The sequence below is a fragment of the Pipistrellus hanaki genome (genome assembly GCF_964339955.1).
Source record: "Pipistrellus hanaki genome assembly, chromosome: 2".
NCBI lineage: Eukaryota > Metazoa > Chordata > Mammalia > Chiroptera > Vespertilionidae > Pipistrellus > Pipistrellus hanaki.
Genome location: NC_140504.1, coordinates 120,105,405 through 120,123,525, shown reverse-complemented (window position 1 = coordinate 120,123,525; position 18,121 = coordinate 120,105,405). Strand labels below are relative to the sequence as shown.

General features: G+C 40.6%; 1 protein-coding gene across 2 annotated transcripts in view; it reads right to left on the bottom strand.

Moving 5' to 3' along the window:
* Positions 1–3,251: 3,251 nt before the first annotated feature.
* LOC311616629 (N-acetyllactosaminide beta-1,6-N-acetylglucosaminyl-transferase) overlaps positions 3,252–18,121 on the bottom strand; it is an 81,728-nt gene continuing 66,858 nt past the window's right edge. For both annotated transcript variants that reach the window (XM_084872244.1, XM_084872243.1), the window contains exons 2-3: positions 12,621–12,713; positions 3,252–5,720 (exon numbers count right to left, since the gene is read on the bottom strand). In XM_084872244.1, the coding sequence (XP_084728370.1) occupies positions 5,530–5,720; positions 12,621–12,713 (284 nt within the window). In that variant the 3' untranslated portion in view covers positions 3,252–5,529. The remainder of the gene's footprint in view (positions 5,721–12,620; positions 12,714–18,121) is intronic.

The window sequence follows — 18,121 nt, the reverse complement described above, 5'->3', positions numbered from 1 at the left end:
ATATCAAGCTATTACTGTGGTTACTCTTTAAGCCAATCTTTTTTCACTAGGTCATCTCTGATACCATGGTGCAGTTGGATAATCTACTTCAGTACTGCCAGATGAGTCATCTGTGAAGCCATCATGTGAATGCTAATCATGAAGTTACCATACCTCACCTGCTTCAGAGGTATGTGGAAGAGGATCATCAAAGGGAGAGAGTTTAAATGTGTAGACATGTCAATAATCAGTGATTTTCCTCTTGTTCTTTTGGACTCATTAAATGTATTTAGAAAAATTCTAAGAAAACAAATCTAAATTAAAAATTTCCAACCAGTGATCTGTAAGGTGCAAGACATATTTTAACTGCCACACACCTGCTTTTCCTCCACAATTTTCTTAGGGATATGACTATAAACCTGTTCTTCTTTCTCATCCTTTCTTGTATCTTATTTCCATAGATTGAAATAGAGAATGTTTAGAGTTTTCCTTTCCATAGTACAGTTTTTATCAGGAAGCTTCTCCTGAAACCTGTCTCTTTCTGTCATTTGGTTTGATGCGATGGCACAACAGGTTATTGGGACTCTCCTTACGCATCTGGCCTGTCCTAGGCAAAGGTCAGAGTCAGCTGGCTCCAACTCTCAACACAGCCAGCACAGAATTAAAAACAAAACAAAACTGGTCTTGAGAATTTAACTTTGGCTATACAAGATGTTAAACATTAGGAAAAGCTGGGTGAAAGATCTACAAAAACTCTCTGTACTGTTTTTGTAACTTTTTTCTAAGTCTAAAGTTATGTATTTCAAAATAAAACTTTTATAAAGCTCTCTAAAACCCTCTATGTTTGCCTTGTGTACAGCTGATAGTCTGAATTTCACTAATAATTCACTTTAACTGAAATAAATGGCCTGAAGCTCATAAATAGTTCACTTTAATCTTGCACTAACTTTTTTCAACTATTTCTCCTAACATCCTCAACCCCTGATCACATAATGCCTGAAATTCATTTCTGTAGTTTGACACTTGATGCTGGCCATCAGCTTCTGACTTTGTCTGCTTTTCTTAAGAACCCTTTAGTTTTAGATTATTCAGCTCACCCATCTAATATAGGCCCAGTATCCTTCCCGAGATGTATGTCAGGCTTCCTGTGCTCGCAACAGGACTAGTCAAAGGTAATCTTTCAGAGAGCCACTATGCATGCCCACCACTTTCAAAGCTTGCAGGTGTTCCTCACAGAAAAGTGAGCATGGTCAGCTTCACCTTTTACTCTCTTCCTCTCAGAGACATCACTGTTAGTCTTCTTTCCAAGGTCAGAATTTGGCCCTGGAAGAAGGTTTACGTCTAGTATCTTTCCCGTTAGCGTGACCACTTAATCTCTAAATCATCCTGACCATAAGAGGGAGTTGTGCCCTGGCCCATGTGGCTCAGGTGGTGGGGTGTTGTCTAGTACAATGAGAGGTTGCTGGTTCAGTTCCCATTTGGGGCACACCTGGGTTTCGGGCTCAATTCCTGGTGGGGGCCATGCAGGAGGCAGCCGATTGATGTTGTGCTCTCATATTGATGTTTCTCTCTTCTTCCTTCCTCTCTCTGAAACAAAACAAAACAAAACAAAACAAAACAAAACGAAAACACAACACAGTAAAAAACTATTTAAAAAGAAAAGGGATTAGGAACCTTCCAGTTCAGGCATTCATCTTCCAAACTCCCAACTGTTTACCTAGTCTGTTTAAATAGATCCCTGCTCCAGTTTCCCCTGACATAGACTGCTATACTACATTCTTACAGTTTAAAAAATAAGTAGTGACTTCTCACCTCTGAAGTAACATGTGCAAATTAAACATTAAAATACCCAAATCACCTATAACTCAATGAAGCAACAAAAGAAATAGTGACTGGGAATGAAAAAGAAAAAACATAATATATTTGTATTTATATTCTGGTATTCTTATTCTTAACTCAGTAAAAATGTATCTACCAGAAACCTACATGAAACTTCTAACAACATGCACAAGTGTTAAACATGCCCTTTAATGTTGGGAACAATTCAAGGATCGCTGCTATACTGCTAATATTTAAAATAGTATTGCAGAGGTAAACCAAGATGGTGGCGTAGGTAAATGCTGGTACTCACCACCTCCCACAACCACATCAAAATTATAACTAAAATACAGAATAACCATCATCCAGAACTGCCTGAAAGCTGGCTGAATGGAAGTCTTTGAACTAGAGAAATAAAGAAGAAAGCACATTGAGTCCTGTAGGAGAGGCAGAAGTGAGGAATGGGCTGGTTTGACACCCACATGTGGTGGTGGTGGTGGTGGTGGTGGTGGTGGTGTGTGTGTGTGTGTGTGTGTGTTTTAAATCAGGAGGGATATCTTGGCTGTGGAGGTTTCCTCTGAGGAACAAGTGGTCCCAGCCCCATACCACACCCCCATCCCAGGGTTCCAGAGCTTGGAAGAGAACTTAAGGCTGTAAAAACCAGCAAGGATTGTGGCTGAGTGATGCAGAGGCTGGTGGAGACCCAGACAGTTCCTCTTAAAGGGCTGGCAGAGAAACTTACTTGGACTCACTCCCTCTGAGCTCCAGAGCTGGGGCAATTGCTGTGGGGATCCAGGGAAATATGGGAAGGAACTGCATTGTCTAGCATTGGAGCAAGAATGTAGGGACAGCTTCCTTCTGGCCAGGGGTGCTCGCAGGGTCCTTGTTCCTATGAGGAGACTTCCCCCATCACAGAGCTCTAGGAATAGTGACTATTAACCAACTATCAAATAGAAATGCATAACAGCCCTAGCTGGTTTGGCTCAGGTGGATAGAGCATTGGCCAGTGAACTGAAAGGTCTCTTATTCAATTCTGGTCAAGGGCACATGCTTGGGTTGTGGGCTCGATCCCCAGTGGGGGGCGTGTAGGAGGCAGCCAATCAGTGATACTCATCATTGATGTTTCTTTTTCTTTTCTTTTTTTTCTTTTTTTTTTTTTTTAAATATTTTATTGATTTTTTTACAGAGAGGAAGGGAGGATAGTTAGAAACATCAATGAGAGAGAAACATCGATCTGCTGCCTCCTGCACACACCTTACTGGGGATCAAGCTCACAACCATGGCACATGCCCTTGACCGGAATCAAACCTGGGACCCTTCAGTCCACAGGCTGTCATAGAGCCAAACTGACTAGGGCTTGTCATTGATATTTCTATCTCCCTCTCCTTCTCCCTCTCTGTAATCAATAAAAATATATTTTAAAAATTAAAAAAAAAATGCATAGCAGTCCCAGAGGTGGAAAACAATATATTAATTTATTTCCAAGAAAACAACATATAACAGCATCACAAACAAAGTCATATTCAGTAGTTTAAGGTCATCTCCATGGAAAGAAAAAAGCCACTAGTCCAACACTACACTCTTCCAAGATTGAAGTATTAAAGACACAGGAGAGGTGACTAGCAATGGACATGTAAACATCTATTCCAAAAGATTTCTCATTCTATATGAGAATATCCAGTGTAAAACATTTCTTCTTCTAGGTGGTGTCATTTAGTAAGTTGAAAAATGACTTTGCCATTAGCTCTCAGTGTGTTCCCTAACTCTCAGCCCTTTACCACCCAATGCACTTCCATCTTTTTAAAGCAGCAGGAACAAAGAACGTTTTATTTCAGCCATTCTCTTTAAATATGATTAACATTTAACAAGCACAATTACAGGAAAAAAAGAAAAATTGTGTTAAATGCATCATTAGTTGTAGTCACTGTTTTTCATGAAGATAAATAAATATTAAGGAACTCAATACTCCTCAGCCTGCAGAGGAGTCTGATCCGGCCCGCCAGGTTTTTTGGGCAGTGAGCGCAGCCGAGGTGTTACAGTAGGAATTAGTAGTTCATATAGTCCGGCCCTCCAGCTCTCTGAGGGACCGTGATCTGGCCCCCACTTTAAAAAGTTTGAGGACCCCTGGGTTAGAGGAATATAAAAGTAGACTTCACACTTTTCTGAGGTGATAGGACATTTTCTCAATATTAACACTGAGATCATTCTTAAAACCTACCTTATCTGGTATTCTAAATATGGCTATATTTCACCTTCTTTAATAGTCCACCCCAGGAAATGAACTAAGACCGGTAGGAGAATCCCAATTGTCAGACAGAGAGCTTGTTTCCTAGTGCTTAGTAACAACCTCTCTAAGCCTCACTCACGTCATCTGCAAAACAGGGTAATGAGGACCTCCCAGGAGGGCTGTGAGGTTTAAATGCAGTGAGCTAGTTGAATGTCTTGAACACAGAGCCTGTTTTTAGCTTCCTTCCCTTCTCTCTTTTGAGTGATCTCTGACTTAAACCTCAATTTGTAATTACTGAGATCCTTGGTCCGATATCACAATCTACAGTCTACATGTGAATGTATTAAAATACAACCATCAAGGTTCTCTAGAGCAGTCTTTACAACCTTCACATTGCCGAGATTTTTAGAGTGAAAAAGCTTGTGTCTTAGGTTTCCCTCTTTGTCTCAGCATGTGTCTGGTGTACAGTTAGACCCAATAAATATGTACTGACTGCATGCTGAATGAATTGGATGAGGGAATGGACAAGGGACAAATGCAGGGATGCTCACCCACAATTGAAAGCTCTTAAAAATCTAGGCATTCTTATCAGCACCAGACATCGTTAAGCCACTCAGAGAACACTATGGCATTGTTAAAGCCTCAAGGATAGAATTTGGTCTCCATTTTGCAGTTAAGATAACTTTGGTGGGGGTGGAGGAGGGTGGCAGAAGAGGTATAAGAGACTTGAGACTAGATCTATGCAATACCACCTCTCTTCCAGGGGTTTCTTCATTCTGTGAGAACTTTTCAGCATTCTCAATGATGAAAGGGGGATCAGAGCACATTCTGATATAATCGAGAAATGTTCTGCCCCCCCCCCCCCCACTCCCGGGGTCCTCTTACTGAAGCAGCAGGCAGTGACCGCTTAAAGCACATTCTGCCTCCTGTTAGTGACTTTGAAGTCTATACAGAACTTCAGCAAGAAAACTGGAAAGGCTAGTGCTAAAACTCAGGAGCAGGATTTAGTTCTTCAGTTCTAGTAGCTCAACTTCTAAAGGAGATTGGTGAGTTACCCAGAAAACTGCTTGTACATCCATGTACAGTTGAGCAAAGTAGAATGGTGTTCATTAATATGTGGCTATAGATCTGTTATAAAAGATGCCCTCCTCAAAGAAACCCAGGTCTTCTTTCCTAAATCATATTACCTACACTTCTCCTTTTGGTTAGGACATTTATATATGATGAGTATTTAGTGCAAAGATGTGACAACAGTGAAAATGATCATTGATCAGAACAACAATCTGGCACAGAGGTGAGCATCAGGAAACAGCCAGAGTAGACAAAGGGCCAGGGCCCCTCTGCACAGCTTCCTGTTATTGTCCAGTGGATATTTCAACATATAGTAGTGGAGCCAGATCCTGAGGTCATGACCTCAGTCCTGAAACTGTTGGCCAAGGTGTAGTCTTCTCTCAAAAGCTCTTCTTCCCAACAGCGACTTCCCTTCAATCACAAGTTGCAGGCGATCAAAAATACCAACTGGGTTGTATTGCAGTTTCACTCTGATTTAAGGTTCTTTCTCGAAGTCTCAGTTCTAGGCATTCCACAGTAAGGGGGTATGTAGTAAGTTCAAACTTGTTAGCAAAAAGGCTCGGCGAATTAATCAACCACTTTAAGTCTCCATTTCCATAGATGCAAATGCCACGCACGTAGTGGCCTGCAAAGGAGAAAACAAACAAACAAAAAACATCAGACATGCTGGCTTTCAAGAGTCAGGGGCCGTGAACTTTCAGTGATCCAGTTACTGTGTGACCATTGTGTAGCCAACACTGAGCCAAGTGCTACGAGATTCTAATGAAACATGATTGTATAGGACCAGCCTACAAAAAGTTCAACTGTATATAGAAAGACAAAGGTTATAAATATGTCTTTGAAGAAAAGGAGAGTTAAATAACACAAAGCAATAACACTAGGCATCATGGGGCAATTCCCATATTATCTGATTAAAAGTTAGGGATGGGAGGTTCTAGAAGTATGCAGATGACTTAATGGGTCTCACTGGTCAGGCCTCTTCCCAGAGCTCCAGCCTGATCTCTCTAAGTTCCTACTTTATACCTTCACTTAAGTATAAAGTAATAAACCTAACCATTATAAGTAATAAACCTAACCATTATAAGTAATAAACTTAACCAAGATAACACGTCAGGTCTGAACTCCTTAACCCTCTCCAAGTCTTCCCCATTGAAATCCGCAGCAATTCTATTCTCTGGTGATTTCAGCACTTCTCCCTTCTCTTTCTCACTCCACATCCAACTTCTCAGCAATTCTGTCAGCTCAATCTTCAAAATAAATAAAATAGTCATACTTTTCACCACCTTCACTATTACCATCCTGGTCCAAGTCACCTCCATCTTCCTGTGTCTTGAGCTGTTGTAATAATAACTGGTTTTGCTGACTCCACCTCTGCCTATCAGTAATATTCGCAGCATGATAGCCACAATGAGTTTTAAATGGAAGCAGACCATGTAAGCCTCCTCTGCTTACATGGCTTCTCATCTCATGTGGAACAAAAGCCAAAATCCTAGCAATGGCATTTTAAGACTTCTTAGAGTCAGTATAGCTCAGTGGTTGAGTGTTGACCTATGAGCCAGGGGGTCACAGTTTGATTCCCGGTGGGGGCACGTGCCTGGGTTGTGGGCTTGATCCCTGGTGTGGAACATGCTGGAGGCAGCTGATCAATGATTCTCTCTCATCATTGATGTTTCTATCTCTCTCCCTCTTCCTTCCTCTATGAAATCAATAAGAAAGAAAGAAAGAAAGAAAGAAAGAAAGAAAGAAAGAAAGAAAAGAAAAGAAAAGAAAAGAAAAGAAAAGAAAAGAAAAGAAAAGAAAAGAAAAGAAAAGAAAAGAAAAGAAAAGAAAAGAAAAGAAAAGAAAAGAAAAGAAAAGAAAAAAAGAAAAGAAAAGAAAAGAAAAGAAAAGAAAAAAAGAAAAGAAAAGACTTCTCAGAGTCTAGCCCTTGGATTTACCTTCCACCACTTATTCAATCATTTATAACCCTTAGTAACCCTTGCTCATTCATTTCGGACACACTGGCCTTTGTGCTGGTCCCAAGCACACCAGGCATGTTCTACTTGAGAATCCCTGTTTGCTCTTCCTCCCCTGGACTGCCCCCGTTCACCAGACATCTCAGGACTATCCTCTCGCACCGCCCCAGGTCTTTGCTTCAAGACCATCTTCTCAGTGGCCTTCTTTGTCCTCCTCTCCCTCTTTCTCTGATTCATTTTTTCTTCCCGCACTTATTACTAACTGATGTATATATCAGTGCCATGAAGGAAAACATTATTTTGTTTATCGTCTTTCTCCCTAGTTTGGAATATAAGCTCCAGAAGAGTTGGCATTTGAGACCAGATTGTTCACTTGTGTGTCCCCTGCATCTGGAACAGTTCCTGGTAAATATTAGGTTATTAAATTAATACTTTTTGAATAAAAGGATGGAGAAGGAGGAGTGGAGAGTTGGTGGATGGGTAGAATTAGCAAGTATCAGAGGGATGGGTGAGAGTTTCAATTGGGGAAAATACCTCTAAGAAACTGTAGAGATGGGAATTTTCTGCAAGAATAGTAGTTTTATTGGAGGATGGCCTAGAAATAGAATGGTAGGAAGTTGGAACTCTTTTTCAGAGGTTGTGAGGCACAGAATAGAACTATTATGGATGATTGACTTAAATTAAAAAGACTTGTGCCTTTTTTATCCCATAATTATGGAGTTTTTGAAGATTTTTGAATAGATGAATCAAATAGTGAAATTCATTTTTGCAATACGTATTAATTTTGCAGAACTTGGCAGGGTACATTTGAAATCAATCAAGAGACTACAGTAATAACTTAATGTAAACCAGAAAGCTCATTCAAAGTTAATAATTTCCATGAGTGGGAAAGAAAGGATATTAGAGATAGAATTCAGAAAGACTGACAGGTCTTGATGATTAATTCAATGTGGCAGGGAGGAAGTACAATTGAGAGGAAATCATTGGGGAAAGAAGCCAGAGTTGTGGGAAGTTAAATATTAATTGGGTGAGAAGCTTAAGAACAACTCTTCAGAGGAGAACTGAACACATAGGCAGCATACACATGCTTAAAAAAATGGAAGTGAACAGGAGAGAGTACTTCAGTTTGTATCAAGCAGAGGGTGCATGAATAACTTGATCTTGAGGACAGAAGCAGTAACTACATACTTGCAGAGAAAAGAAAAAGAATCATCAGAGAGAAAGATCCTGAGAAAGCAAGAGAGCAAGGGGATCATCTAGGGGACCCACACATAACTGAGACCACAGATGGTAAACTTGGTGGTGAGGATGCGTAACTTTTCCTCTTGAAATAGGAAGGAAAATCAGAGAATGTGTCAAAAATACTCTAAGATGGAGAAAAAGGGTGATACAGAAAAGGAATTGGTAAGGGGATTTTGATTAAATGTCTTGAAAGTTCTTCCTAGAATTGAAAAATTCATTGTTTGAAAGGATGTTTTAGCATAGGATTAAGAGCTTAGAGGTAATCAGGAAAGCTAAAATGGTAAATGCTGGGCAGGGCACCAGGAAAATAATGAGGTAGATAAAAGAACAAGTAGGTACTTTGGAGCATCTAGCTGAAGTTAGATGGCAGGTCCCTTACCCTTTTGCTAGCAATGTTCTGTTTAGGGAAACACAAGCGGCAAAAAGCAGATGTCAGTAAAGATCAAGTGTAGGAATCAGCCTTGCAGGGTCAAATGGCGAGGGAACCTCAAATGCTAGTGAAGACAGCATGGATGGCTGATACAGTACAGCGGCTGGACAAGGAGTCCTTGGAAGGAATCCAGTACAAGGAAAAGACTGGAAAAGTTGAACCTCTGGAAATCCCAATTTAAAAAAAGCAAACACATTTAAAAATAATAATGATGACAACAGCAATGACATATTTTAGGTGTGGGGATATAACAATGAACAATTTGGTTAAAAATCCTAGGCCTCTTAGAGCTTCTATTCTGTTCCAGGTTGAAAGTAAGTATATATAACACATAAATTGGTGAAGGAAATTAGTAGTGTGACAAAGAGGTGGTAATCAGAGATGTGACCTCTGAGTCCAAGACCATAAAGCTAGAATGGTGCTCTGTGAGTCCAACTGCTAAGAGGGCTTGTAAAGCAGGTACACACTGGAGTTTGGAATGAACCCTATTACTCACAGCCAAAGGGAAAAAGTCCAGATTGTATTACTGGCTTGCTGATTTGATATGCAGTGTTCTACTTCTACTTATGTCTGTTCCTTTTTCCTCTATAGTTGTTTGGGGAAATATATTTATTTTTATTTTTAATTGATTTAGAGAGAGATATTGATGTTAGGGAGAAACATTGATTGGTTGCCTCCCACATGTACCCTGACTGGGGATTGAACCCACAACCTGGGTATGTGCCCTGAGTGGGAATCAAACCCGCCACCTTCTGGTGTAAAGGATGATGCCCAGCCAACTGAATCACACTGGCCAGGGCTGGGGGAACAGTCATTTTTATGCTCTGAACTTGATAAGGCTTTCAGATGTTCATTGGCACAACAGGGACCAAGAGAAGAAAAGTGAGACATTTGTCTGAGAGGGGCTTGGGCTATCTAAGCTTTGTACCCAGTGTAGGTTCCCTGGCTAGGGGCTTCTCTCCTGGCACCCTCCTGTCATGTGATCAGTAAAGGTTCCTAAAAAAATGCAAACCTGACTAGCCTACACCTTCTCTACTGGGACAGAGTCTGGATAGAGGTGATGACAAGGAGACTGAGGTAAGGCTTCACTTGGTGGGCAAGGGGAGGGGGGAGCAGTGGCTGCTGTACAGTGGAATGGGAGTTTCTGTGGTTGTGGAGGGCTAGCACTACAAAGGAATGGTGTCATGTGGGTCTCGATTGGGGATGTTCAAGTCCTCAAGTCCTCAGCTGGAGAGGAGGTGGAGAAGCAGATCAGGGGATGACTGCAGTGGTCCTAGAAGGAGGAGGATGGGGGTTATAGAAGGGTGTGGGGAAGACACCATAGCCCAAATATTGGGACCATGAGTGATGGTGATGGTCTGATTTCTAAAGAAGGCCTAGGAGCTCTAAGAGCAAAGCCACCTCCTCCCATTCTCCTCCTTCCAGTAGAAGGGCAGGCTGTGGTGAGACTGCAGGCAGGTGGCATGAGCTGTCTTCTGAGAAAATGTGGGCTGATTAAGATAAGGATATAAATGTGCTGAAGAATAGCCTGAAGTTTCTGTACAGTGATGTGGGGATGTTGCCATCCATAGTGGGGTGGGACTCTCAGGAAAAAGACACCAGACATGGAAGCATGGAACAGAGTGTGGAATCTCAGAGGGAAGGCAGGGGAGCATGGATGAGTGGAGGTAATCAAATAAAGACCTTATATGCTTATATGCATAACCCATGGGCACAGACAATAGGGAGCTGAAGGCCTGAGGCTGGGGAGGGGTAGGCTAGGGCAGTGTTTTTCAACCTTTTTTGGGCAAAGGCACACTTGTTTCATGAAAAAAATCACGAGGCACACCACCATTAGAAAATGTTAAAAAATTTAACTCTGTGCCTATATTGACTATATATAAAGTAATTCTCTTGAATAGGAATCAAATAAACACAAAGAAAGTATTTTATAATTACTTTATTATGAAATATTAAGTAAACAAAATAGTGAAAAATTATAAAATTCTTGTCTTGTCTGCACCTACGGCACACCAGGCAACATCTCGCGGCACACTAGTGTGCCGCGGAATAGCGGTTGAAAAACGCTGGGCTAGGGGGTGAAGGGAGGGCGGCCTGGAGGGGGGTCAATGAGGAAAAAAGGGGACATATGTAATATTTTCAACAATAGAATTATATATATATATATACTAGAGGCCTGGTGCACAAAATTCATGTGTGGGAGGAATGGGTATCCCCTCAGCTCAGCCTGCACCCACTCCAATCTGGGATATTCCTCTCACAATCTGGGACCACTGGCTCCTAAATACTTACCTGCCTGCCTGATAGCCCCTAACTGCCCCCTCTGCTAGACTAGTTGTCCCAACTGACCCACCCCCCTCCCACTGGCCTGGTTGCCCCTTACTGCCCCCCTTAGCTGACCTGGTCACCCCCAACTGCCCCCCTATGATGACCTGGTTGCCCCTCACTGCCCCCCCCATCCCCGGCCGGCCTGGTTGCCCCCAACTGCCTAATCACCCCCCTTACCTCCCTTCCCTCCCCTCACCCCATGGTTGCCGCACACAGCCTGTTGTTCAGTCATTTAGCCATCCCTCACTAACCCCCCTGCCAGCTTGGTTGCCCCATGCAGCCTGCTGCTTGGTCGTTTGGTCACCCCTCACTGACCCCCCTGCAGGCCTGGTTACCCCATGCAGCCTGTTCGGTCATCCATTTGGTTGTAATGGTTGCTAGGCTTTTATATATATATATATATATATATATATATATATATATATATATATATATATATATATATATATATATATATATATATATTAAAGGAGGCTGAGTGTGATGGAGAGGTGTGGAAAGCATCAATCTATAATTAGGTGTAGAGAAAATGGATTGATAAGTAAGGCTGTGGATTGAATAGAAGAGTGGAGAAGCAAAGCCTTATTATTGCAGGGGGAAAAATGTCAAACGTCCATAGTCATTCATACGTTCACTTAATCAGCCACTGAATAAGTATTAATTGTGTGCTATTACGGCTGGAGTTGTGTACCCCTAAAATTCACATATTGAAGTCATAACCTCCAGAACCTGAGATTGTGACTGTATTTAAAGAGATGATTAAGTTAAAATGAGGATGTCTGATAAGAAGAGATTAGGACACATATACACACAGAGGGAAGACCATGTGAGGACACGGAGAAGACAGCCTTTTATCAGCCAAGGAGCTGCCCTCTGAAGAAACCAAATCCAATGACACCTTGATCTTGGACTTCCAGCTTCCGGGACAGTGAGGAAATAAATTTCCTTTGTGTAAGCCACCCAGTCTGTGGTTATGTGTAAAATGACTTTGCTTCTGTTAGCCCTAGCAAACAAACAGACATGCCCACTATATAGAAGGCAATAGTTTGAATGAAATGTAAATAGAACTCATAACCCTTCTTCATAAGATTCTATAGAAACAAGACTACTTGGGATTTCAAGTTCTTGTCCATTGGAAGAGAAACCTCTCATTAATGCCACTTGCCACCAGGCAGGAGCTTCAGTCAACACCTCCCTCCCAGAAGCCTGGCTGTGGAGAGGGGAGAGGCTGATGAGAGGGATGGGGTCCAGCCTGCTCTTGGGTGACATCACTACTCACCCTTACCTCTTCCCTAACCACTGCACTTTCCAAAGGTACAGAAAGAGGAATAGCAATAATAAAGCAGAAACTACCAAGAAGAAGTGCCACTATAATTTGAACCTACCTGGAAAATGTTTAAATGTATTTTTCAAGAACTGTGTCTAAAAGCCTCTAGCTAATCATTTAATCACTCGCAGATTGGTTTAAATATACCAGCAGTTCTCTCTATGAAAACCGTATATTCTACAACTACCTTCATGCCAACACCAACAAGCAGTATGGCTTTAAAGTGTGAAATGCATGCCTCACCATGGCAGCCTCCGTGTATGTCTTCCATGTCATTCCACTTCACGGCTCTGAGGTTACCGGTCCATGATGCATTTGGCATGGAGCCAGGGACACCTGCAATGTTGACAAAGAAGAAAAGCATAAATGAGAGCCCAGAGAAAAGGGTGTCAATTTCTTTTACCTTTCACATCAGATTTTTCATCATACGGTGTGAATAGTTGGTGGTTATGGGCCTGGCTTTGCCACCAGTAAAAAGAATCTATTGATTTTTTTCATAGTGTGTGTGACCAAGCCTGAAAAGTTTGGTCACACCCGTAGAGTTTAAGAAATACTGTAGTGTAAAACCACAAGAGAAGGATGGGGATTTTTGGTCTCTTAATGGCCTTTAATTAAATCAGTGTTTCCCAAACTTCTCTCATGATGAGAATCACCTGGTGGAGTTGTTAAAATACAGATTCCTGAATCCCAACTAAGGAGTGCTAAACTAGAATTTTGGGGAACGTATAGGTAAAATTGTATACTTAAAAGTATCTGTTCCCCAAAATTCTAGTTTAGCACTCCTTAGTTGGGATTCAGGAATCTGTATTTTAACAACTCCACCAGGTGATTCTCATCATGAGAGAAGTTTGGGAAACACTGAATTAAATGTATTTTCAATCCTAATGTTAATTTTTCTTTAAAGATTTTCCAGATGGCTTCTAAGAAGTGCAAGCTCTGGAAACAGGCTGTTCTAGGTTCTCAGTGCTAATTAAATAAGAGCAGTTCCAGAGTCTCTCTTATATGACATTGCAGTTTTAGGCATACAGAGAAAGACAGCTTGTTCACATGTTTAACTCATAAATCTTTTAACACATTATGCTTTATATTTGTTAAAATACTTCTTGAGCATTTGATATTAATGAGGGCTGTGCTGGGAAATGGGGACAGAGAAATCAGACGTGATTCCTGATCACCCAATGAGGGTAATGAATTGTCTATCCTAGTAGTAGGTTTTGGGTTTTGTTTTTCCTAGAAGGTTGGTATATACTGATCCTCTCATCTCTCTTTCAGTTGTTCTTTGACCAAATGCTGTTGCTGACCTATTTACTAATTAGACATTATCTAATGCACCTTTGAAATGTAAAGAAAATGCCTTAACAGGGGAGGAAAATTTTAGGTTGTCATCTGGCTAAGCCAAGGTTTCTCTAACTTGGCATCATTAATTGACACTTTGGGCTGGATAATTCTTGGCTATCAATCCTGTCCTGTGCAGTGTACGATGTTCAGCAGCACTCCTGTGATAATGAAGAATGTCTTCAGATATTGCCGAATATCGGGGGAGCAAGATTGCCTGTTTGAGAAACAGCTGTGCTAAGCTACTCAAATAACCCTCTTCAACTCAATAAATTTTGGAGAGGTCCCAGAGAAGAGGTCCATTTAATCACACAGAATAGTTATACCCCAAGATTTCCATTAATGGAAAAGGAATATATGGGAATCAATGTGAATGCAACTAGCAGAGGGATATTTCACTTCAGAAGAGCTGCAGCAATTTTCACCAGTGAGAAGTTCAACCTGAACACCATTTTGACGTAATGGCACTAAGCAAATGTTATCTGTATTCAAATCACAACCCACAGGTTGAGAACCACTGCTGTAGAGCCTAAGACCATTGGAAAACACAGATATTTACATTACAATTCATTAAAAGTAGCAAAATCACAGTTATGAAGTAGCAATGAAAAGAATTTTATGGTTGGGGTTCACCACAACATGAGAAACTGTATTAAAGGGCCACGGCATTAAAAAGGTTGAGAACCACTGTTTAAGCTAGGGGTGTCGAACTCAATCAGAGAAGGGGCCAAAATCTAAAATCCAGCCTAAATCGCGGGCCGAATGGTTTACTGAACAGTCATAAACTGACAATGTCATAAACTGACAGCGGAGTGCAGTGATGACAGCGCGGTGCGGGCCACGTTGCAAGGCCTGGCGGGCTGGATTTGGCCCGCGGGCCTTGTGTTTGACACATGTGGTAAGCGATCTTTCTTCCTACTGCTTTGTCTTTAACCTGCTCTGTATCCTTGTGCATCATTTAATGTCACTCAGACTCCCCTTTCAAATAAAGTAGATAGATTAGATCAGGGTTTTTCAACCTTTCAGACTGAAAACCATGAGAATTTTACTCCATCTCTCTCTCTCTCTCTCTCTCTCTCTCTCTCTCTCTCTCTCTCTCTCTCTCTCACACACACACACACACACACACACACACACACACACACACACTGCAAACCTAAGTTTCACAAAATAACTCTTAGGCTTATTACAAGCAATGCAGTTGCTAATTTTACATTATTTTCTGGTCTATTCTCATGTTAAAAATTCTAGTCAAAACTTACTAACATGATTGCTAGATCCACTATTGAGATACAACTACTATTTTAAAAATACTGGACTAGATGATTGTATTTTTGTTGTTGCTTTTATTATTATTGACTATCAGGCTTCTAGGAGGATAGTTATGGGGCATATGTTTACCCTCAATTCACAAGAAAAATCTATTTTTCATTCTTTCTGGGGTCAGGCAAAAAGAAGACACCAATATTATCAGAGAAAACATTTCAAACTATTAAATTCAATTCTCTCATTTGCTCTTCATAGGCTTATTTAAACAAAAGATGTGAAATAAAGTTTACAGAGTAATCAGCAATGTTTTTCTTGGGACTAAGCCTTTATTAGTCAAATAATTGCACTTGTTGAATAAACGAAGATGATTCTTTGAAATACAATCTTTATTTACATTGGCTTGACTTTCTTCTTATTGTTCTCACACAGTGTGGCCCTCATTTGGGAAGATAAATTCCAGCAATTGCTTATTATTCAAGGTCAGATATATACTTTCTAACTTATTAAATAAAGAATTTTGTTTTTAATTGTCAAATGTCAATTCTGATGTCAGTTTACTGAAAGGATTTTCTCACATTTAATGGTGGTACTGTAAATTGGTACAATTCTGGAAAATCAATTTGAAAACAATGTAGGAAAGACCAGCATAATTGCCAATTTCCTTTGGCCCTTTAAAACAATAGTTTCAAAATAAGCTAGGAAATAATTCTTTTTTTTATATATAAAATATATATTTTATTGATTTTTTACAGAGAGGGAGAGAGATAGAGAGCTAGAAACGTCGATGAGAGAGAAACATCGACCAGCTGCCTCTTGCACACCCCCCACCAGGGATGTGCCCGCAACCAAGGTACATGCCCTTGACCGGAATCGAACCCGGGACCCTTCAATCCACAGACCGACGCTCTACCACTGAGCCAAACCGGCTTCGGCAGGAAATAATTCTTAAAGTGTGAAAATCTGCATATGACCATGTTCATTATGACATTAACACATACTCACTAAGAGCACAGGCTTTGAAGTCAGACAGTAGGCATTTTAAATCCCCATCGGCTCTTACTGGCTGTGTGACCCTGAACAGTCATGTAATTTCTTGGAAACATCATCTACTAACCTTCAATACCTCACAGGATTTGGTTAGTGTTAAATAAGATAATGTATGTGCTGTGCTTAGCATAGAACCTGGCATACATACTACTCAATACATGGTTGAAAACATAATTCCTCTATTAAAATCATGTGGACAAGTTGCTATAGAAGACAGCTTTTTTACTATTGTATAATCTAAAGCAGGTTTCTCAACCTCGACATCACTGACATTTAGGCTGGATAATTTTTTGCAGACAATTTCTTTGCTGTGGGGTTGCCCTGTGTATTGTAGGATGTTTAGTGGCAGCATCCTGTTAGATGCCCATTAGATGCCAGTATCAGTCCCTTCCATCCCCCATCTCATCCCCAGTTGTGACCACCAAAAATGTTTCCAGATGTTGCCAAATGTGCCTGGGGGTGGGGGCAAAATCAGCCCTGGTTGACAACATGAAATCTTACATTATTAATAAGACCATGTATAAACATTTGCATGTGAAATGAAAAATGCTTTAAATTGATAAAAGTTTCTTTAATGTTATTGTATTGTTTTTTATTTTTAAAAGTTTTTTATATACATCTGAGTGTTAATTGCTTCACTATTTAGTAACTGCTTGTAAATATTCTAAGAATAATACAACACAATGTTCATTGTTAATTGGCTTTCACAATAATAAAAAATGGAAAATTAGCTAATAATAGAAGGGCAGTGTTAAATAACAGCCTCTTTTTCTCATGGTTAACTGGGATAATTTTTAACCACAAGAGCCCTGGCTGGTGTGGCTCAGTTGGTTGGAGTGCTGTCCCATGTGCCAAAGGGTTGCAGGTTCTATTTCTGGTCAAGGCACATACCCGGGTTTGGGGTTTGATCCTAGGCTGGGCACATACAGGATGCAGCTGACAGATGTTTCTCTCTCACAATGACATTTTTCTCTCTCTCCCTTTCTCTGTCTAAAATCAACTTAAAAAAAAAAAGTGAATTTAAAAAATAAAAAGATACAGTATTGTTTTCACCTACCAATGGTTCATGAATAACATGGGCATTAACACATGAAGCAAGAGATGGTGTTTTTATTTAATGTGGGTATTTTCTAGAGTTCTGCAGTCTCTGAGATAATAAATGGCATAGCATCCTTAAAATGACAACCCTTCATTCACCTTGATAATTGCCCACAAATGGTTGTAAAAGGAAAAGATGGAATGGGAGAAGGAAGAAAAATCCAGAGTTTTCAACTCAAAGGGATTTTAGAAATTTTAATATGTTTTAATATTTTAATCTTTTCTCCTTAATGCTAAGCTGTGTGAACTAGAGCTTAGGAAATATAAATGAATTGCTCAGGAGTGTGGACCTGCTAAATAACTTGTTAGTTTTGTTTCAAGATAATTTGCTCACTTATTCTATGTGGGTTTTTTTTGCCCTACATATTTTATTTTTATTGAATTTAGTGGGGTGACATTGGTTAATAAAATTATGTTTCAGGTGTACAATTCTATAAAGCATCACCTTTATATTGTATTATGTGCTCAGCATCCCAAGTCAAGTCTCCTTCCATCACCATTTATCCTCCCTTTTCCCTTTTCTACCTCCCCCACCTCCCTCAGTGGCTTCTTACATGCCTCCCATGTTCTAGAGTAGACGCTGGGGGGAAGCCCTGAATGAGATGTTCTCAGAGCTTTTAGCTTAGTGTATCCAAGGGGTTCATATGTACCGATATCTTCACTAGCAGCCCAGGCACCTCTGTTCAAGGGTCTTTCCTGCGAAGGGGATACCTGTAATACTTTCAACAATGAAGATAATGTTTTAAAAGGAGTCTTGCCTGGACGGTGCTGGTGTGAACAGGAAAGGTTAGTGGGGCATTTGAAAGCGGGCTGTTCTTGTTCCAGAGCAGTTCAGGTTTCATTACAATCCTGACCTTGTCCACTGGCCCTCTGCCTACGTTTCTCTTTTGGCTGTTTATCGTCTTTAACTCTCAACCGCCCCTTACATTAGGGCACATTTTCCCGAGGCAGTGGAGCTCTTCAGTTTCCAGACTTGTAGCCTGACAACTTTCCCT